General features: G+C 43.0%; 1 protein-coding gene across 2 annotated transcripts in view; it reads right to left on the reverse strand.

Moving 5' to 3' along the window:
* Positions 1-313: 313 nt before the first annotated feature.
* The window catches only part of TAF4 (TATA-box binding protein associated factor 4), a 77,502-nt gene continuing 63,540 nt past the window's right edge, over positions 314-14,275 (reverse strand). For both annotated transcript variants that reach the window (XM_082225863.1, XM_082225862.1), the window contains exons 14-16: positions 12,651-12,707; positions 12,373-12,492; positions 314-2,095 (exon numbers count right to left, since the gene is read on the reverse strand). In XM_082225863.1, the coding sequence (XP_082081989.1) occupies positions 1,928-2,095; positions 12,373-12,492; positions 12,651-12,707 (345 nt within the window). In that variant the 3' untranslated portion in view covers positions 314-1,927. The remainder of the gene's footprint in view (positions 2,096-12,372; positions 12,493-12,650; positions 12,708-14,275) is intronic.

Genomic DNA, 14,275 nt, shown 5'->3' on the forward strand with positions numbered 1-14,275 from the left:
GTAGCTGAATCTTATAGACACAGAACTGATTAGGCAATGTACATATTTGCAGGTTTATATAACTAGCATAATTTATTCCAAGTGCAGAAGCTGAGTTTCCTTGGCATACAGTTTGTAATTTTATTTCAGGCACTGATCACCCTGATGAATTGTTATCTTCCCAACACTGATTAAAACCAAGAAAGGTTATTTCTTCGAATGTTTTTTTTTAAAGGGAGGGGGGAAGCAGTGTAGGGACGGGGTGGTGGGTGGGGAGAAATTAAATAAATCCAGAAACAGAAGTATTTTTATAGAGCAAAAATACATACACAGATACAGATAAATTTGTTTTTAATAAAGGAGTTAATTTTCTTTCAATCCTATATAAAACAATAGCAATTAAAAACTTCATTTCTGAAAGTAAAATATTTACATATGAACAAGGAACTGTGCAAAATTTACATGAAAATAAAATGGAAAGACAGGATTTTTATTCCCTAAAAGACGAAATAAAAAGGTGTAACAGTTTGTAGGGTGTTTGATAAAAATACTGATCAGCATTCAGTTTACACACAAAAAGAGTTAAGGTGCAATCCACCGGAAACGCTTCTCGCACAAGGCTGCCTTGAAACCCAATGCCAGTTCATGTCGCAGAGCTCCCTTCGCTTCAACAGGATTTGCGCAAAAAGTGTTCACGGTGGCCCCTGCCCTTAAAATCTAACATGAGAGTTCACACAAAGAAAGCCGACATATTTACAGTCATAAAAGTACTATCAATAGACAATTTAATACAATAACCTCTGAAAATATAAAGAACCAATTAGTATATTTGTAATAAAAAAATAGGTACAAAGAGGGGAATTTTGCTCTGGACGTCTTTAAAGTAAGCCCATAGCTTGCATACAGTCTTTTAGCAAAATAATTATAGTTTACATAGCCATTTTTTTTTTATGTTATGTGCCAAAAATTATGTACATTTACTGACAAAATACACCAACCATTTTTCAACACTTGATTTCACACTGAGAAACTGTCTTTTTTGATGATTCCTCTCAACTTTGATTTTTATTTAATCTAAGCTTTCACTTTCGCTAAAAAACACAGTGCAAGTAAAATATATTTATGCTGAAAAGGTTTTTTCTTTTTTTCCTTTTTCCTTTTTTTGTTTTAAACTTTACAGCTTTACAAACTATAGCAAATAAAATGCATTTCTTTTTTTTCTTTTTCTATTTTTACAGATGCTGATACAACATTCAGAAGTAACCCTCCTTTGTGGGCCTTCAGAGTGGGGGGTTGCCTCTAATAAGCGATAATAACAAGATTAAAAGAATTGAGGTTACGCTTAAAATTAAGTGTAATCTAGGATCTGAACAATTTTGGGCAGGAAAAGATAAATATTTATTAAAATCAGTTCGCTTTGCTAACTGACTCCATTTAAAAGCTAAAATAAAATGAGGTCATCTGCTGTAGACATATACCTATATAATCGATCTCGTTAAGTAAAACTGAACTAAAATGCACAATTAATGTTGAAATTGCTACAGGATCTGACACAGAGTAGCTGGTTATTTGCTAAACGGTTCCATCAGTCTCTATAATATGGCTTGTTTGGCAAGAAGGCCACTCAATCAAAGAGATGAGTTAAACTTTAAATTGTCCTCTTATCAACTCCTCAGGCCTTTGCAAGTCTCCTTACTGTCAAAGAAAGGGATCTCTCTCTTACACCAAAGAGTTTATAATAAATGGGACTAGAAAACGGTTCCTTGTAAAGAGGTGGTTGTCTCAGAGTGGTGGTGGTGGTGGTGATGGTTTGTTGATGGGGTGGGTGTTTTTTTTAAACAGTATCCCATATGCTCGTTACAAAAAGGCGTAATCTGCAAATATATATAAAAAAAAGTGTCCTCAGGTGTCTTCTCCGCCAAAAATACCTTGATGTTCTCCACTTTTTTTACTTAAGGAATGCTTTGTATAGCAATAGTGAATGGCTTGTCTCTCGCTCATTTTCTAAACATAATATGAGGTCCCTGAGGTTCACCCGCGTTATCCTTTGTCGTGTAAACTGCCTGGCTGTTCCGACTCCAGAGCTGCCTGGCACTGCCACACTCGTGCTGGATCCCTGAAAACAGAAAGAAGAGAAGTTAGTTTATTTTCCAAGCCCTCAGAGAAGCATTGGAGGCGGCGGCAGCGGAAGCTGTGTGGAATACAGTGTGTGTGAACAGGGCAATGGGTTAGTTCTCTGAGCTAGCAGTATAGCTGAATAACCTAGACAGCATCTTAAAAAGCAGAGACATCACCATGCCGACAAAGGCCCATATAGTTAATGCTATGGTCTTCCCAGTAGTGATGTAAGGAAGTGAGAGCTGGACCATAAAGAAGGCTGATCACCAAAGAATTGATGCTTTTGAATTATGGTGCTGGAGGAGACTCTTGAGAGTCCCATGGACTGCAAGAAGATCAAACTGATCCATTCTGAAGGAAACCAGCCCTGAGTGCTCACTGGAAGGACAGATCCTGAAGCTGAGACTCCAATACTTTGGCCACCTCATGAGAAGAGAAGACTCCCTGGAAAAGACCCTGATGTTGGGAAAGATGGAGGGCACAAGGAGAAGGGGACGACAGAGGACAAGATGGTTGGACAGTGTTCTCGAAGCTACCAGCATGAGTTTGACCAAACTGCGGAAGGCAGTGGAAGACAGGAGTGCCTGGCGTGCTCTGGTCCATGGGGTCACGAAGAGTCAGACACGACTGAACAACAACCTCTTAGAAAATTCCCTCTATGTCAGGGATAGGAAGCTTAAATGGCCTCAGCCCTACATACTTGAAGGAGCATCTCCACCCCAATCGTTCAGCCCATACCCTGATGTCCAAGCTCTGAGGGCCTTCTGGCAATTCCCTCACTAAGAGAAGTGAAGTTACAATGAACCGGGCAGAGGGCCCTCTTGGTATGATGATGATGATAATTTATTTATTATTAATACTCTGCCTATCTGGCAGGATTCCCCAGCCAGTCTGAGCGGCTCCCAACAGAATATATAAAAAAGCGACAACACATCAAACATTAAAACCTTCCCAAAACAGGGCTGCCTTCAGATGCTTTCTAAAAGTCAGAGCTGAACGATGGGGGTGGAGACGCCCCTTCAGGTATACTGGGCTGAGGCTGTTTACGGCTTTAAAGGTCAGCATCACACTTTGAATTGTGCTCGGAAACATACAGGCACACAGGTAGTTGTGCCTGCCCCGTGGAACGCTCTCCCGTCAGATGTCAAGGAAATAAACAATCCTTGACTTTTAGAAGACACCTGAAGGAAGGACTGGATAGGGGAGTTTTTAACTCATAGAACTCATAAAACTCTAGCCCAATGGTTGCCATTAATTTGATTCTGAATTGATTTTCGAATGAATTGATTTTAGAATGTATTTCAATTAATTGATTGTGATTTTATGTAAACTGTGTTATTTTTACTATTGTTAGCCACTCTTCAGCTGGGGAGGGCAGGATATAAATAAAAATTATTATTATTATTATTATTATTATTATTATTATTATTATTATTATTATTCACATTTGATGTTTTACTGTGTTTAATTTGTTGGAAGCCACCCAGAGTGGCTGGAGCATCTCAGTCAAATGAGTGGCTTATAAATATGTTGTTGCTGTTGTTGTTGTTGTTGTTGTTGTTGTTGTTGTTGTTGTTGTTGTTGTTGTTGTTGTTATAGCTAGTTCTTCCCACCTGCAGTTCCTGTTTGTTGCCTCTTATGCAAATGCCTTCTAGGTTCCTTGCCATTTCTGCAGCCCCCTTTCAGTAAAGTAGCTTTCATTTCTTATCCTGACAACAACCCAGTAAAGTGATTAGACCGCAAGACTCTCTGCGTGACTTTTATGGTAATACAAATGACTTGGCTCAAGGCTCTCTAAATGGACAGGTTTCACCTTGGCCCTACCTAAAACAAAGAACACTTTATATATACTATTACACCAGACTGGCTCCAGGGTGCGTGAGCATCTATCAACATTTTAGAAGACCTCTGGACTTTTATCCCACCTCGCGTAGTGGTCAATTTGTTTGTTTGTTTGTTTTACTGGAGTAATTTCTACCCTGAACTTTGTGTATCAAGAGAGATGTGCAAGGTGGCTTGTAACAATAAAAAGAGTGATGTGAAAATAATTAAAACCATTAAAACAGAAATAAAGTGGGGAACAGAGACAGCAGGTAAAAAGCTAATGCAATTTTGCAGAACGCTAAAGACATGAACAGCACAGATTAAATACCTGCTGGCATAGAACTGAACCATTCTTAGAATGATGCTAGTCTGCCTTAGCATCAGCGGACCAACATCTGTTCCATAAGTCGTTATAAAGACACACTCATAGGGGCAGCATTATCCAGGGGACGTCTCTCCCCAGACACCCAAAGCATCATGGGAACACGGAATCCACATAGGAGTCGGAGGAAAACTAAGGCACATTCTGTGATTTTCAATCCTATGGGGTGTCTTTTTAACGAGCATTGAACATTCATTTTTGTAGTATTATGTACAAGGTAAATGAGGCGACATAACAATATCCGGGTCTTCAGGGAATGGAGTCCTGCAACTACTGGATGATTCCCCACGCAGCCACCCCGATAGTGAGAATGCTTCATGGTGTTATCGCCCAGCAAAGGCCTACCTATGAGTGCATCTATAGCACTTAGAATCATAGAATTGTAGAGTTGGAAGAGACCCGATGGTCATCTAGTCCAGGCATAGGCAAACTCGGCCCTCCAGATGTTTGGGACTACAACTCCATCATCCCTGACCACTGGTCCTGTTAGCTAGGGATGATGGGAGTTGTAGTCCCAAAACATCTGGAGGGCTGAGTTTGCCTATGCCTGATCTAGTCCAACCCCCTGCAATGCAGGAACTCAGCTAAACCATCCATGAGAGATGGCCAATTCAACCTCTGCTTAGAAACCTCCAACGAAGAAGGTCTTTGAAGAGAACAGAAGTTATCTGGCTCGCTGCAAGAGTCTCAGCTTTCTGCTTCCAAAGAGGTCAGGCCTATATTCAAGCTGGAGCTGATGAGTTGTAGCCCAAAATATCTCAAGGGTACCGGGTTGGCGAAGGCTGGCCTAAGCAAACAGCAAAAGGGAGTGGTGGGCCCAAGATTTGCAAATCTTACAGTGGCAGTAAAAAGCTGAGTGCCCTAGTCGGTTAAGGGTCAGAGACTGGGGAGCTCTGGTTATCGCTATCACTGGCATTATAAGCTGAATGTATGGATGTGGCAAGACATTGAACCTGTGCTGTGAGATATCAGCCCATTCGAAGCCGACGCAGATGTGCTTGTAAAAGCCACAAAGCACAAGGCGAGCTTGAGGCACAAGCAGTTGTTTGGGGAAGGTACAAAAAACTCCCTCAGTCCCTGGCCTCCACCCACATCTCAGCTTCTATACATCCCGGGCAGCCAACCGGACGCTTTCAACCAGCCTAGGTAGTTTACAGCCAGCTTCAGTGACCAGCTTATGATATGAAAAACAATTCAAATAGTTGGTGCCCCATGTTTAGCCTTTTATGAGCACAGCCCTTCCGGCTAAGAGCATGACCATTTTGCAAATACCGTACTTTTCCGTGTCTAAGACAACCTTTTTTTACTGTAAAAGAATGTTCAAAATCGGGGCTCGTCTTATACATGGGTAGTGCAAAGGGGAGCAGAAGGTTGACAGCGGCGACTGGGTGGGTGATTGGTGGCTGCGGCAAGGGCTGCTGTGGATTGGCTTATGCTGTGGCAATTGTGCATGCGATTGCTGGCTGCTGGTGGCGAGCAAGCAGATGCTTTTGGGTTTTTGTGATGCATGGGAGCGTCTTATACACAGAAAAATATGGTAAATGTCAGGCAGAAGCAACTGCTCCAATCCACAATAAACATGACTATCAATTACTGAGGGCAAATTTGTTTAACAGTATACTATTTAGCAAAAGCTCTGCATTTTTTAAAAGGGGGTGAAAGGAACAGCAGGGGCTATAATGGCACAGTTTTGGAAGTCATATACTAAGATTACATCACTTCTCATATTGTGTTGTTGTTGCTGTTGTTGTTGTTTATTGAATTTGCATACCGCCCTTCATCCGCAGATTAAGACTACAGAAGCAGCACATAGCTTTTGTTTCGTAAAATAATTACTAAAAGGTAAGTCAGCTTAACAAAAACAAAGAATAGGAGTGATCGCATCGGAAGAGACAGGAGGTTTTGCAGCATCTCCTCATTGTCCTGGAATGCATGTGGAGAGGCAGTAATGAGCTGAGACCAGCAGGTGGCATATATAGACCAGAGAATTTGTCTCTGCTCTGATTTTTCTATATTAAAAAGAAGAAGAACCAAGGGAGATATACCACCTGGAAAGACTGCTAATTGGTGTACAAATTGAACTTGCAGTTTGCACAAACTGAGCAGCTGCGGTTTAGTACCATTTGCCTTAGCAGGGTCATATTTGAGAAAAATATTAGGATTTATTTTTTTTAGTGCACAGTGGTACTGTCCTCCCACTCTTTGACCTTCCTTTCCTGATACACTGTAGTGCCCCAGCAGGGTCCCGTTCATTCACCACTCCGGCCCCCAGGATCACGATCCATCTGCCCCCTCCTTCTTCAATGTGCAGCCTCGTCTAACAGTGTGGCCAAAGGCTCACATACCTCAAATCTGTCCCTGCCAAATTCTTCACTCCAAGCCCCTTGCTTTAGACAGGACCACCCCGCTTCCAGAAAGCAACATGCTTAAAAGTACAGTGGTACCTCAGGTTAAGTACTTAATTCGTTCCGGAGGTCCGTTCTTAACCTGAAACTGTTCTTAACCTGAAGCACCACTTTAGCTAATGGGGCCTCCCGCTGCTGCCGCGCCGCCAGAGCACGATTTCCGTTCTCATCCTGAAGCAAAGTTCTTAACCTGAAGCACTATTTCTGGGTTAGCGGAGTCTGTAACCTGAAGTGTATGTAACCTGAGGTACCACTGTAGAAACAAACTCAAAAGGCTTGAGAAACATTGCATATATCTGCCCAAATACCGACTCAAGGGCTGCCTCCTCATGTATGAGCTAAAACTATGAGGTTTTGTTTGACGGCTCCTCTCAATAACTCTAGGGAGTGTGTGGAGAAGAGAGGCAGAGAGAAGGAATATCGTAAGAGCCTCTTAGTCACTCGTGGGGTCAAACTGGGTCATGGCCAAGAATGCCATGAGGTATATTATAAGAGCCTTTAAGCTAATCAGGCAATCTTGTCACAATATATTTTTAAGCTTCCCAGAAATGCTCAAACAGCTGAATTTGCAGAGTTAAAGCAACAAATTAATTTGTCCAGGTAAAACCTGGGCTTTTGACATCATCTTGGATAGTGAACATCATATCCACAAGCTAATGGGACGGAGCGATATGGGATTGAGGGGGCAACTCCCGTCTCTTGCGGGGGTGCAATTAGTGCCAGCATCATCCGTGAAGAGTTTGGGTGTAATCTTCGATACCTCCCTCTCTATGGAGGCGCAGATTACAGCTATAACAAAGGCGGCATTTTTTCATCTCCGCCAAGCTAAGCAGTTGGCTCCTTATCTCTCTCGCCCTGACCTAGCCACTGTGATCCATGCGACGGTCACCTCCAGACTGGATTATTGTAACTCGCTCTACGTGGGGCTGCCCTTGAGACTGACCCAGAAACTCCAGCGGGTGCAGAATGCCGCGGCGAGACTCCTTACGGGGTCTTCGCTGCGAGATCATATCCATCCAGTGCTGTACCAGCTGCACTGGCTCCCGGTGGAGTACAGGATCAGGTTTAAGGTGCTGGTTTTAACCTTTAAAGCCCTATACGGCCTAGGACCCTCGTACCTACGGGACCGCCTCTCCTGGTATGTCCCACAGAGAAATTTACGGTCTGCAAATAAAAACACCCTAAAGATCCCAGGCCTCAGAGAGGTTAGGCTGGCCTCAACTAGAGCCAGGGCCTTCTCGGCCGCGGCTCCAATCTGGTGGAACACTCTTGTCACAAGAGACCAGGGCCCTGCAGGACTTGACATCCTTCCGCAGGGCCTGCAAGACAGAGCTGTTCCACCAGGCCTTTTGTCAGGGCGCAGCCTGACCCCCTCCTCTGGCAATCTGCACAAAATTTTGCTTGATGGTTGCCATTAATTTGATTTTAATTTGATTTAATTAATTTTATAATGAATGTTTTAGAATGTTGAGTTATTTTGACTGTTGTTAGCCGCCCTGAGCCCAGCTTCGGCTGGGGAGGGCGGGATATAAATAAAATTTTTTATTATTATTATTATTATTATTATTATTATTATTATTATTATTATTGTGCAATTACATTTTCTTGGCTCCCCCCCCTTCCCTTTTTTTGCTTTGCTTACAGGTGACTTGTTAAGGTCCGACATTCCTTGGATATCAGCACGCTAGTCTGATCGGAACCAGTTTTGGTAATACTGCTTTAACTGCAAGAAAAATGCCCCTACCATGTGTGCATGCACCGAGAAAGAGACAAGGGGAGCTCAGTTTAAAAATGTCAACTGCAGCAGCAGCAGCTGCACAGCTGCGAGTCAATTAGATCCAAAGCAGCTGGTTCTTAATTAAGCAAACAAAAGCTTCAATTTAGGACATTCGGCTATCCAGTAACAGATTAAACTAAGGTAACTAAATTGATCACAGTTTGCTGACATGCAAACAAGAATTTCTAATGAATGGAAAGCAGATTCCATATACTGAAGGGCATATGAAGTGAAATGTTCGTGTGTACTGTGGTACCCCCGGTTATGAACTTAATTCGTTCTGGAGGTCGTTTTTTAGCCAAAACAGCTTGTAACATGAGGTGCGCTTTTGCTAATAGTGCCTCCCGCTGCTGCCGTCACGCGACTTCCGCTCGCATCCCAGGGCAAAGTTCGCAACCTGGAGCATCTACTTCCGGGTTAGCGGAGCACATAACCCGAAGCATTCGCAAAGAGGACAGTACATAACACGAGATCCCACTGTATGCCTGCAGGTGTGTGTGTGTGTGTGTGTGTGTGTGTGTGTGTGTGTTCCTAATAGCCCGCATAGTATTTTAAATCTACCTTGGATAAATATGTAGGAACTAAATGAAACTGCTTTCAGACACAGCAATGTAGGTCCACTTAGCAGTGACCTGCCCCTGTGGTAGGGCTTCATGATACAATGTGCTTGGGGGACCAATGCTATACTCAGGTATTGGGGAACCTCTGGTCCAGGGTCCAAAGGCACCCTCCAGAAATCTCTGACTGGCCTTTGAGACTCTGGCTAAGCCATGCTCCCTCCCCCAGTCAATCCTGCTTCGGGTCCTCGGCTGCTTTCGCCTGGCTGGCACTGTGCTAAGACTCTTGCTTGCCTGAATGGAGAGATGTGTGAACATTAAAGGTAAAGGGACCCCTGACCATTAGGTCCAGTCGTGACCAACTCTGGGGTTGCGGCGCTAATCTCGCTTTATTGGCCAAGGGAGCTGGTGTACAGCTTCCGGGTCATGTGGCCAACATGACTAAGCCGCTTCTGGCGAACCAGAGCAGCACAGAAAAACGCCCCCGCCGGAGCGGTACCTATTTATCTACTTGCACTTTGACGTGCTTTCGAACTGCTAGGTTGGCAGGGGCAGGGACTGAGCAACGGGAGCTCACCCCATCGCGGGGATTTGAAGCGCCAACCTTCTGATCGGCATGCCCTAGGCTCTGTGGTTTAACCCACAGCACCACCCGCGTCCCATGTGAACATTAATCTCCCATTTATACTGTACCGAAGAAAGAAAGCTTCACATCCATTGCTCCACCCATTTTTGCCCCTGACACCACCCACCACTGGAACGTGGCCTACAGCATGGAGCAGCTGGACACAGACTTCCAAAATGACGCAATGGGCATGTTGAAGTCCTTCTCTTTAACAGTATCCTTATCCTGAACGAACTAAAAAAGATCACTTCTGCACCTCCAATCAGGGAGTAGGTGCTATTGCTCAATAAAAACTAAACATTCTTCTTTACCCAGGCCTTTGGCAATTAAATAATCTTTGGTCTGTTAAATGTATATTGGGGGGGGCAGTTATCATGATTGTTTTATTATTATGCTGTGTATTCTGTTTTTTATTATGCTGCATAAATTATGTTCTTAATGTTGTGCACTGCCCTGGGATCTTTGGATAAAGGGTGGTATATAAATTGTAGTAGTAATAGTAATTATTATTATTATTATTATTATTATTATTATTATTCTGGCTGATAGGGTTTGAGAGCAAGTTTACTGGTAAGGTTTGGAAGTAAATTGTTTTAGGCTCTGATCCTAAGAAGACTTAACTAGGGAGTAAGCCCAACTGAACACAGCTTACTTCTAAATTTGCTCAGCACACCTAATGGACTTAGACACAATGAATGCTATTTTGGATCACTGCTCCAAGTTTGAGTAATGATAATTTTATTGCATTCCCTATTTTTCCACATCTTTCTACGTGCTACTACTGCTGAGAACGCAACTTAAGTTTTTAAAATTAAGTAAGCTTTGAGCTTGATTTAACTCAATTCCCTTCTCCCCAGGACTTCACAGACACAGTCCCATGCAATTCACTGCAGTGCCCTTTTAGATATGGGTGTTTGGACTCAAATGGATTTATAAAACCTATGCTTTTCAGATTTATAAAAGCTATGTAAGATTTATAAAATATTTACTAGTAACAATATAAACACACGCCAGAGAAATTTGCAGCTTCTAGAAAGGGGGGATTTTGCAGAGATATTTCTAGATAGGCTTTTCAGCTTCTGCACTTTCATTTTGTGCCTTCAACCAGGGCCAGCCCTACTGTAAAAAAAAAAAGTGAGACTACTACCTCAAGCAGCTGATTTTGGGCAACAATTTAGTTACCGTATTTTTCGCTCTATAAGATGCACCAGACCACAAGACACACCTAGTTTTTGGAGGAGGAAAACAAGAAAAAAAATATTCTGAATCCCAGAAGCCAGAATAGTAAGAGGGATCGCTGCGCAGTGAAAGCAGCAATCCCTCTTGCTGTTCTGGCTTCTGGGATGGCTGCGCAGCCTGCATTTGCTCCATAAGACACACACACATTTCCCCTTACTTTTTAGGAGGGAAAAAGTGAGTCTTATAGAGTCTTATAGAGCAAAAAATACGGTAATTCATTGTTGTTGTATATTTTACTGCAGGAAGGGGAAAGAGCTGCTTATGGGATTTTCTATCCCATGTGCCAAAATAATTTTTGTTGGCCTTTGGGATAATGGTAAAGGTAAAAGGACCCCTGACGACTCTGCGGTTGCGGCGCTCATCTCGCTTTATTGGCCGAGGGAGCCAGCGTACAGCTTCCGGGTCATGTGGCCAGCATGACTAAGCCACTTCTGGCGAACCAGAGCAGCGCACGGAAATGCCCTTTACCTTCCCGCCAGAGTGGTACCTATTTATCTACTTGCACTTTGATGTGCTTTTGAACTGCTAGGTTGGCAGGAGCAGGGACCAAGCAACGGTAGCTCACCCCGTCTACTACTGTCTCATACTGTACAACTGCCGCTCTGCCCCAGGCAGGAATTCAACAGGTTCCACTAATACACACTACAGAACTAGAAGAGTGCATCTGCTCAATTTCTGCCTCTAATTAAAGTCTCCGCTAGAAGAGAAAATTCGCTGGAAAGCCTGCAACATGAAAATCATTTTTGTCAAGAGCTATGCAGAAGAAGATGAACTTCAAAGCCCATTTTCTTCCACTGCTGCTACAGCAATAAAGAAAACAAATTGGCAGAGATATCTGCTTTTATATTAATAAAGGTTTTCTGTGAGGCATCTGGAATTGCAGATCAGATATATTGAGGCTCCAACCCTTTGTTTAAGGGAACTACAACCATTATGAAGCATTCCAGAGGTTACATCTCACACACAAAATGCCAACTTTATATCCTGTTTCACATCAAGAAAGATTATTATTTTTTGCACATTCTGCACCACTAAGAAAAGACAGATGAAGAAAAGAATCTGCTCCAACACATCTTGAAATTATCAGTCCAAAGACATTGAGATCAACTTAACAGTAAAGCCTCTTAAAATATTATGCCTGTCAAAACTTACACAGTTGTAAGAAAGAACATGGCAGATTGGTTTAAAGAAATTTAAGATATATAGCAAAAGGCACCCAAGGGTAATTAAATGATGTGCAGCAGGGGGGCAGGAAAATGTATCAGCAATGAGATTTGCAACTTGCATAGGTGATGCACGCTTTGTTAAACTTGGGGTGGCTAATTCTAACTCTTACACCCGCAACAAGAAAATCTGTGTTGGGCAAGAGTGAAATGTGCTTCCAATTTCAGTTTAGTCTGAAACTGTACCAGAGCTATCAGAAGTCTAGGATCCAATGATGTACAAACAGAGTTGTAGTCTTGTACCTCTGTCCCTGATCCAGAGCCTGGGGAATCCACTTTCCTCTTCTTTCTGGGTCCTATTGCAGCCAAGGCAGTCAAGTTGGCATCCCTCTGTCTCATTTGTGCTAGTTCCTGTTGCTGCATCTGTGTTTGGCAAAACAGAAAAAGTCACCGTTTTCCTCGGTGTTTTTACTCTCTCCTATGCTTGTTTTGGAATGCAGTCATTATTACGCAGGTGAAAATGTAACAAATGCAGCACCGAGACGATAAATACGACAGGCGGTTTGGGGGGAAAAACATACCTCCTTGGCTTTCTGTTTCAACCTAAGCTGCTCGGGGTCTTCTTGTCTAGATCGAGACTGTGTTGATGAAGAATTTCAAAGTGGCAGCAGGGAGATGGAGAGGAGAGACAAAGTAAGAAAAAAAAGAGAATAAATCAGAGACATTTTAAAAATGTGTTCTTGGCTATGTTTCGTATTTTAACTATATTCCAAACATAGATTAATGAGTTATTAGTTTTGGATTTATCTTGCACTTAATCCTACAAGGAGATCAAGGTGGTATGCATGGTTCCACACACACACACACACACACACACACACACACACCCATTTAATCTCCACAACGACCCTGTGAGATAGGTAAGAAAGCTGAGGATTAGAGGCACTGACTGGCCCAGTTTCACCCACAGCGCTTCATGGCCAAGTAGGGATTTGAACCCTAGTCTCCTAGGTCCTAGTCCAACACTAGCACATGCTCAGATTTTCAAATTTAAGATGATGAGCTACCACACTGGTGGCTGGGAGAGTGAGGAAGAAACAGACTGGATCCAGCCAAATACCCAGGCACCCACCTCAAGCTCTGGCATAGTTCTATTTAAGAAAGAAAGGAGTCTGAATGGAGGGTTTTCCCCTTTCTCTTGATAATTCCTTGGTGATTTCTGGTGTCCGGATGACTTCAGATCCAATGAACCTAATATAGGTATTCTGATCTCCTAGCAAATTGTGGAACTCAATGTCTCTCGTGCTTTGGGTATTAGACAGGCTGCTGGACTCTCCATTATACACAGCAATGAAGTCTAGCAGTTACTTATTTTTCACACTTGTATCTTGGCTCTTCCATGAAGGATCCGAGAGTGGCATACAGGGGGTCATCCGCTGAAGGAGCGTCTCCACCCCCATCATTCAGCCTGGACACTGAGGTCCAGCTCCGATGGCCTTCTGGTGGTTCCCTCACTGTGAGAAGTGAGGTTACAGGGTATGAGGCAGAGGGCATTCTCGGTAGTGGCACCAGCCCTGTAGAATGCCCTCTCATCAGATGTCAAGGAAATAAACAACGAACTTTTAGAAGACATCTGAAGGCAGCCCTGTTTAGGGAAGTTTTTAATGTTTGATGTTTTATCATATTTTTAGTATTCTGTTGGGAGCCACCCAGAGTGGCTGGGGAAAATATTATTATTATTATTATTATTATTATTATTATTATTATTATTATTATTATTGATTATCCTCAATAATGTGGGTTGAGAAACATGCGTAAAATTTCCAGTTGTGCAATGGAATTTTCTCTTCCTCTGAAGGCCCTGCACACCCACAAAATCTGCTCCTGGGGGGCTGCAGGACGATCTGGGGGGCAGCACAGGGAAAGGAGAGGACAAGGAAGTTAGTAGAGTGCAAGTGGAACTCTACTAACGCAGTGTTGGGTATCACCCACGGTGACTGGCCTAAAGTCACCCAGGGAGTTTCGTGGCTCAGTCTGGATTCAAACCAAGCAGCAAAGGTCTCACTGGATTTGCGCCTCCATAAGGAGAAAGCAGGAGGTTCCACGCTACCCCTTTGGTGCCTGGTTTTACAAAATGCATTTGCATAGGGCATTTTGCTTCTCTTTGAGCCATCATTGAGAGTGCAAAATGTTATTCGGTTCAATT

Source organism: Podarcis vaucheri (genome assembly GCF_965113315.1).
Source record: "Podarcis vaucheri genome assembly, chromosome: 6".
Taxonomy (NCBI): domain Eukaryota; kingdom Metazoa; phylum Chordata; class Lepidosauria; order Squamata; family Lacertidae; genus Podarcis; species Podarcis vaucheri.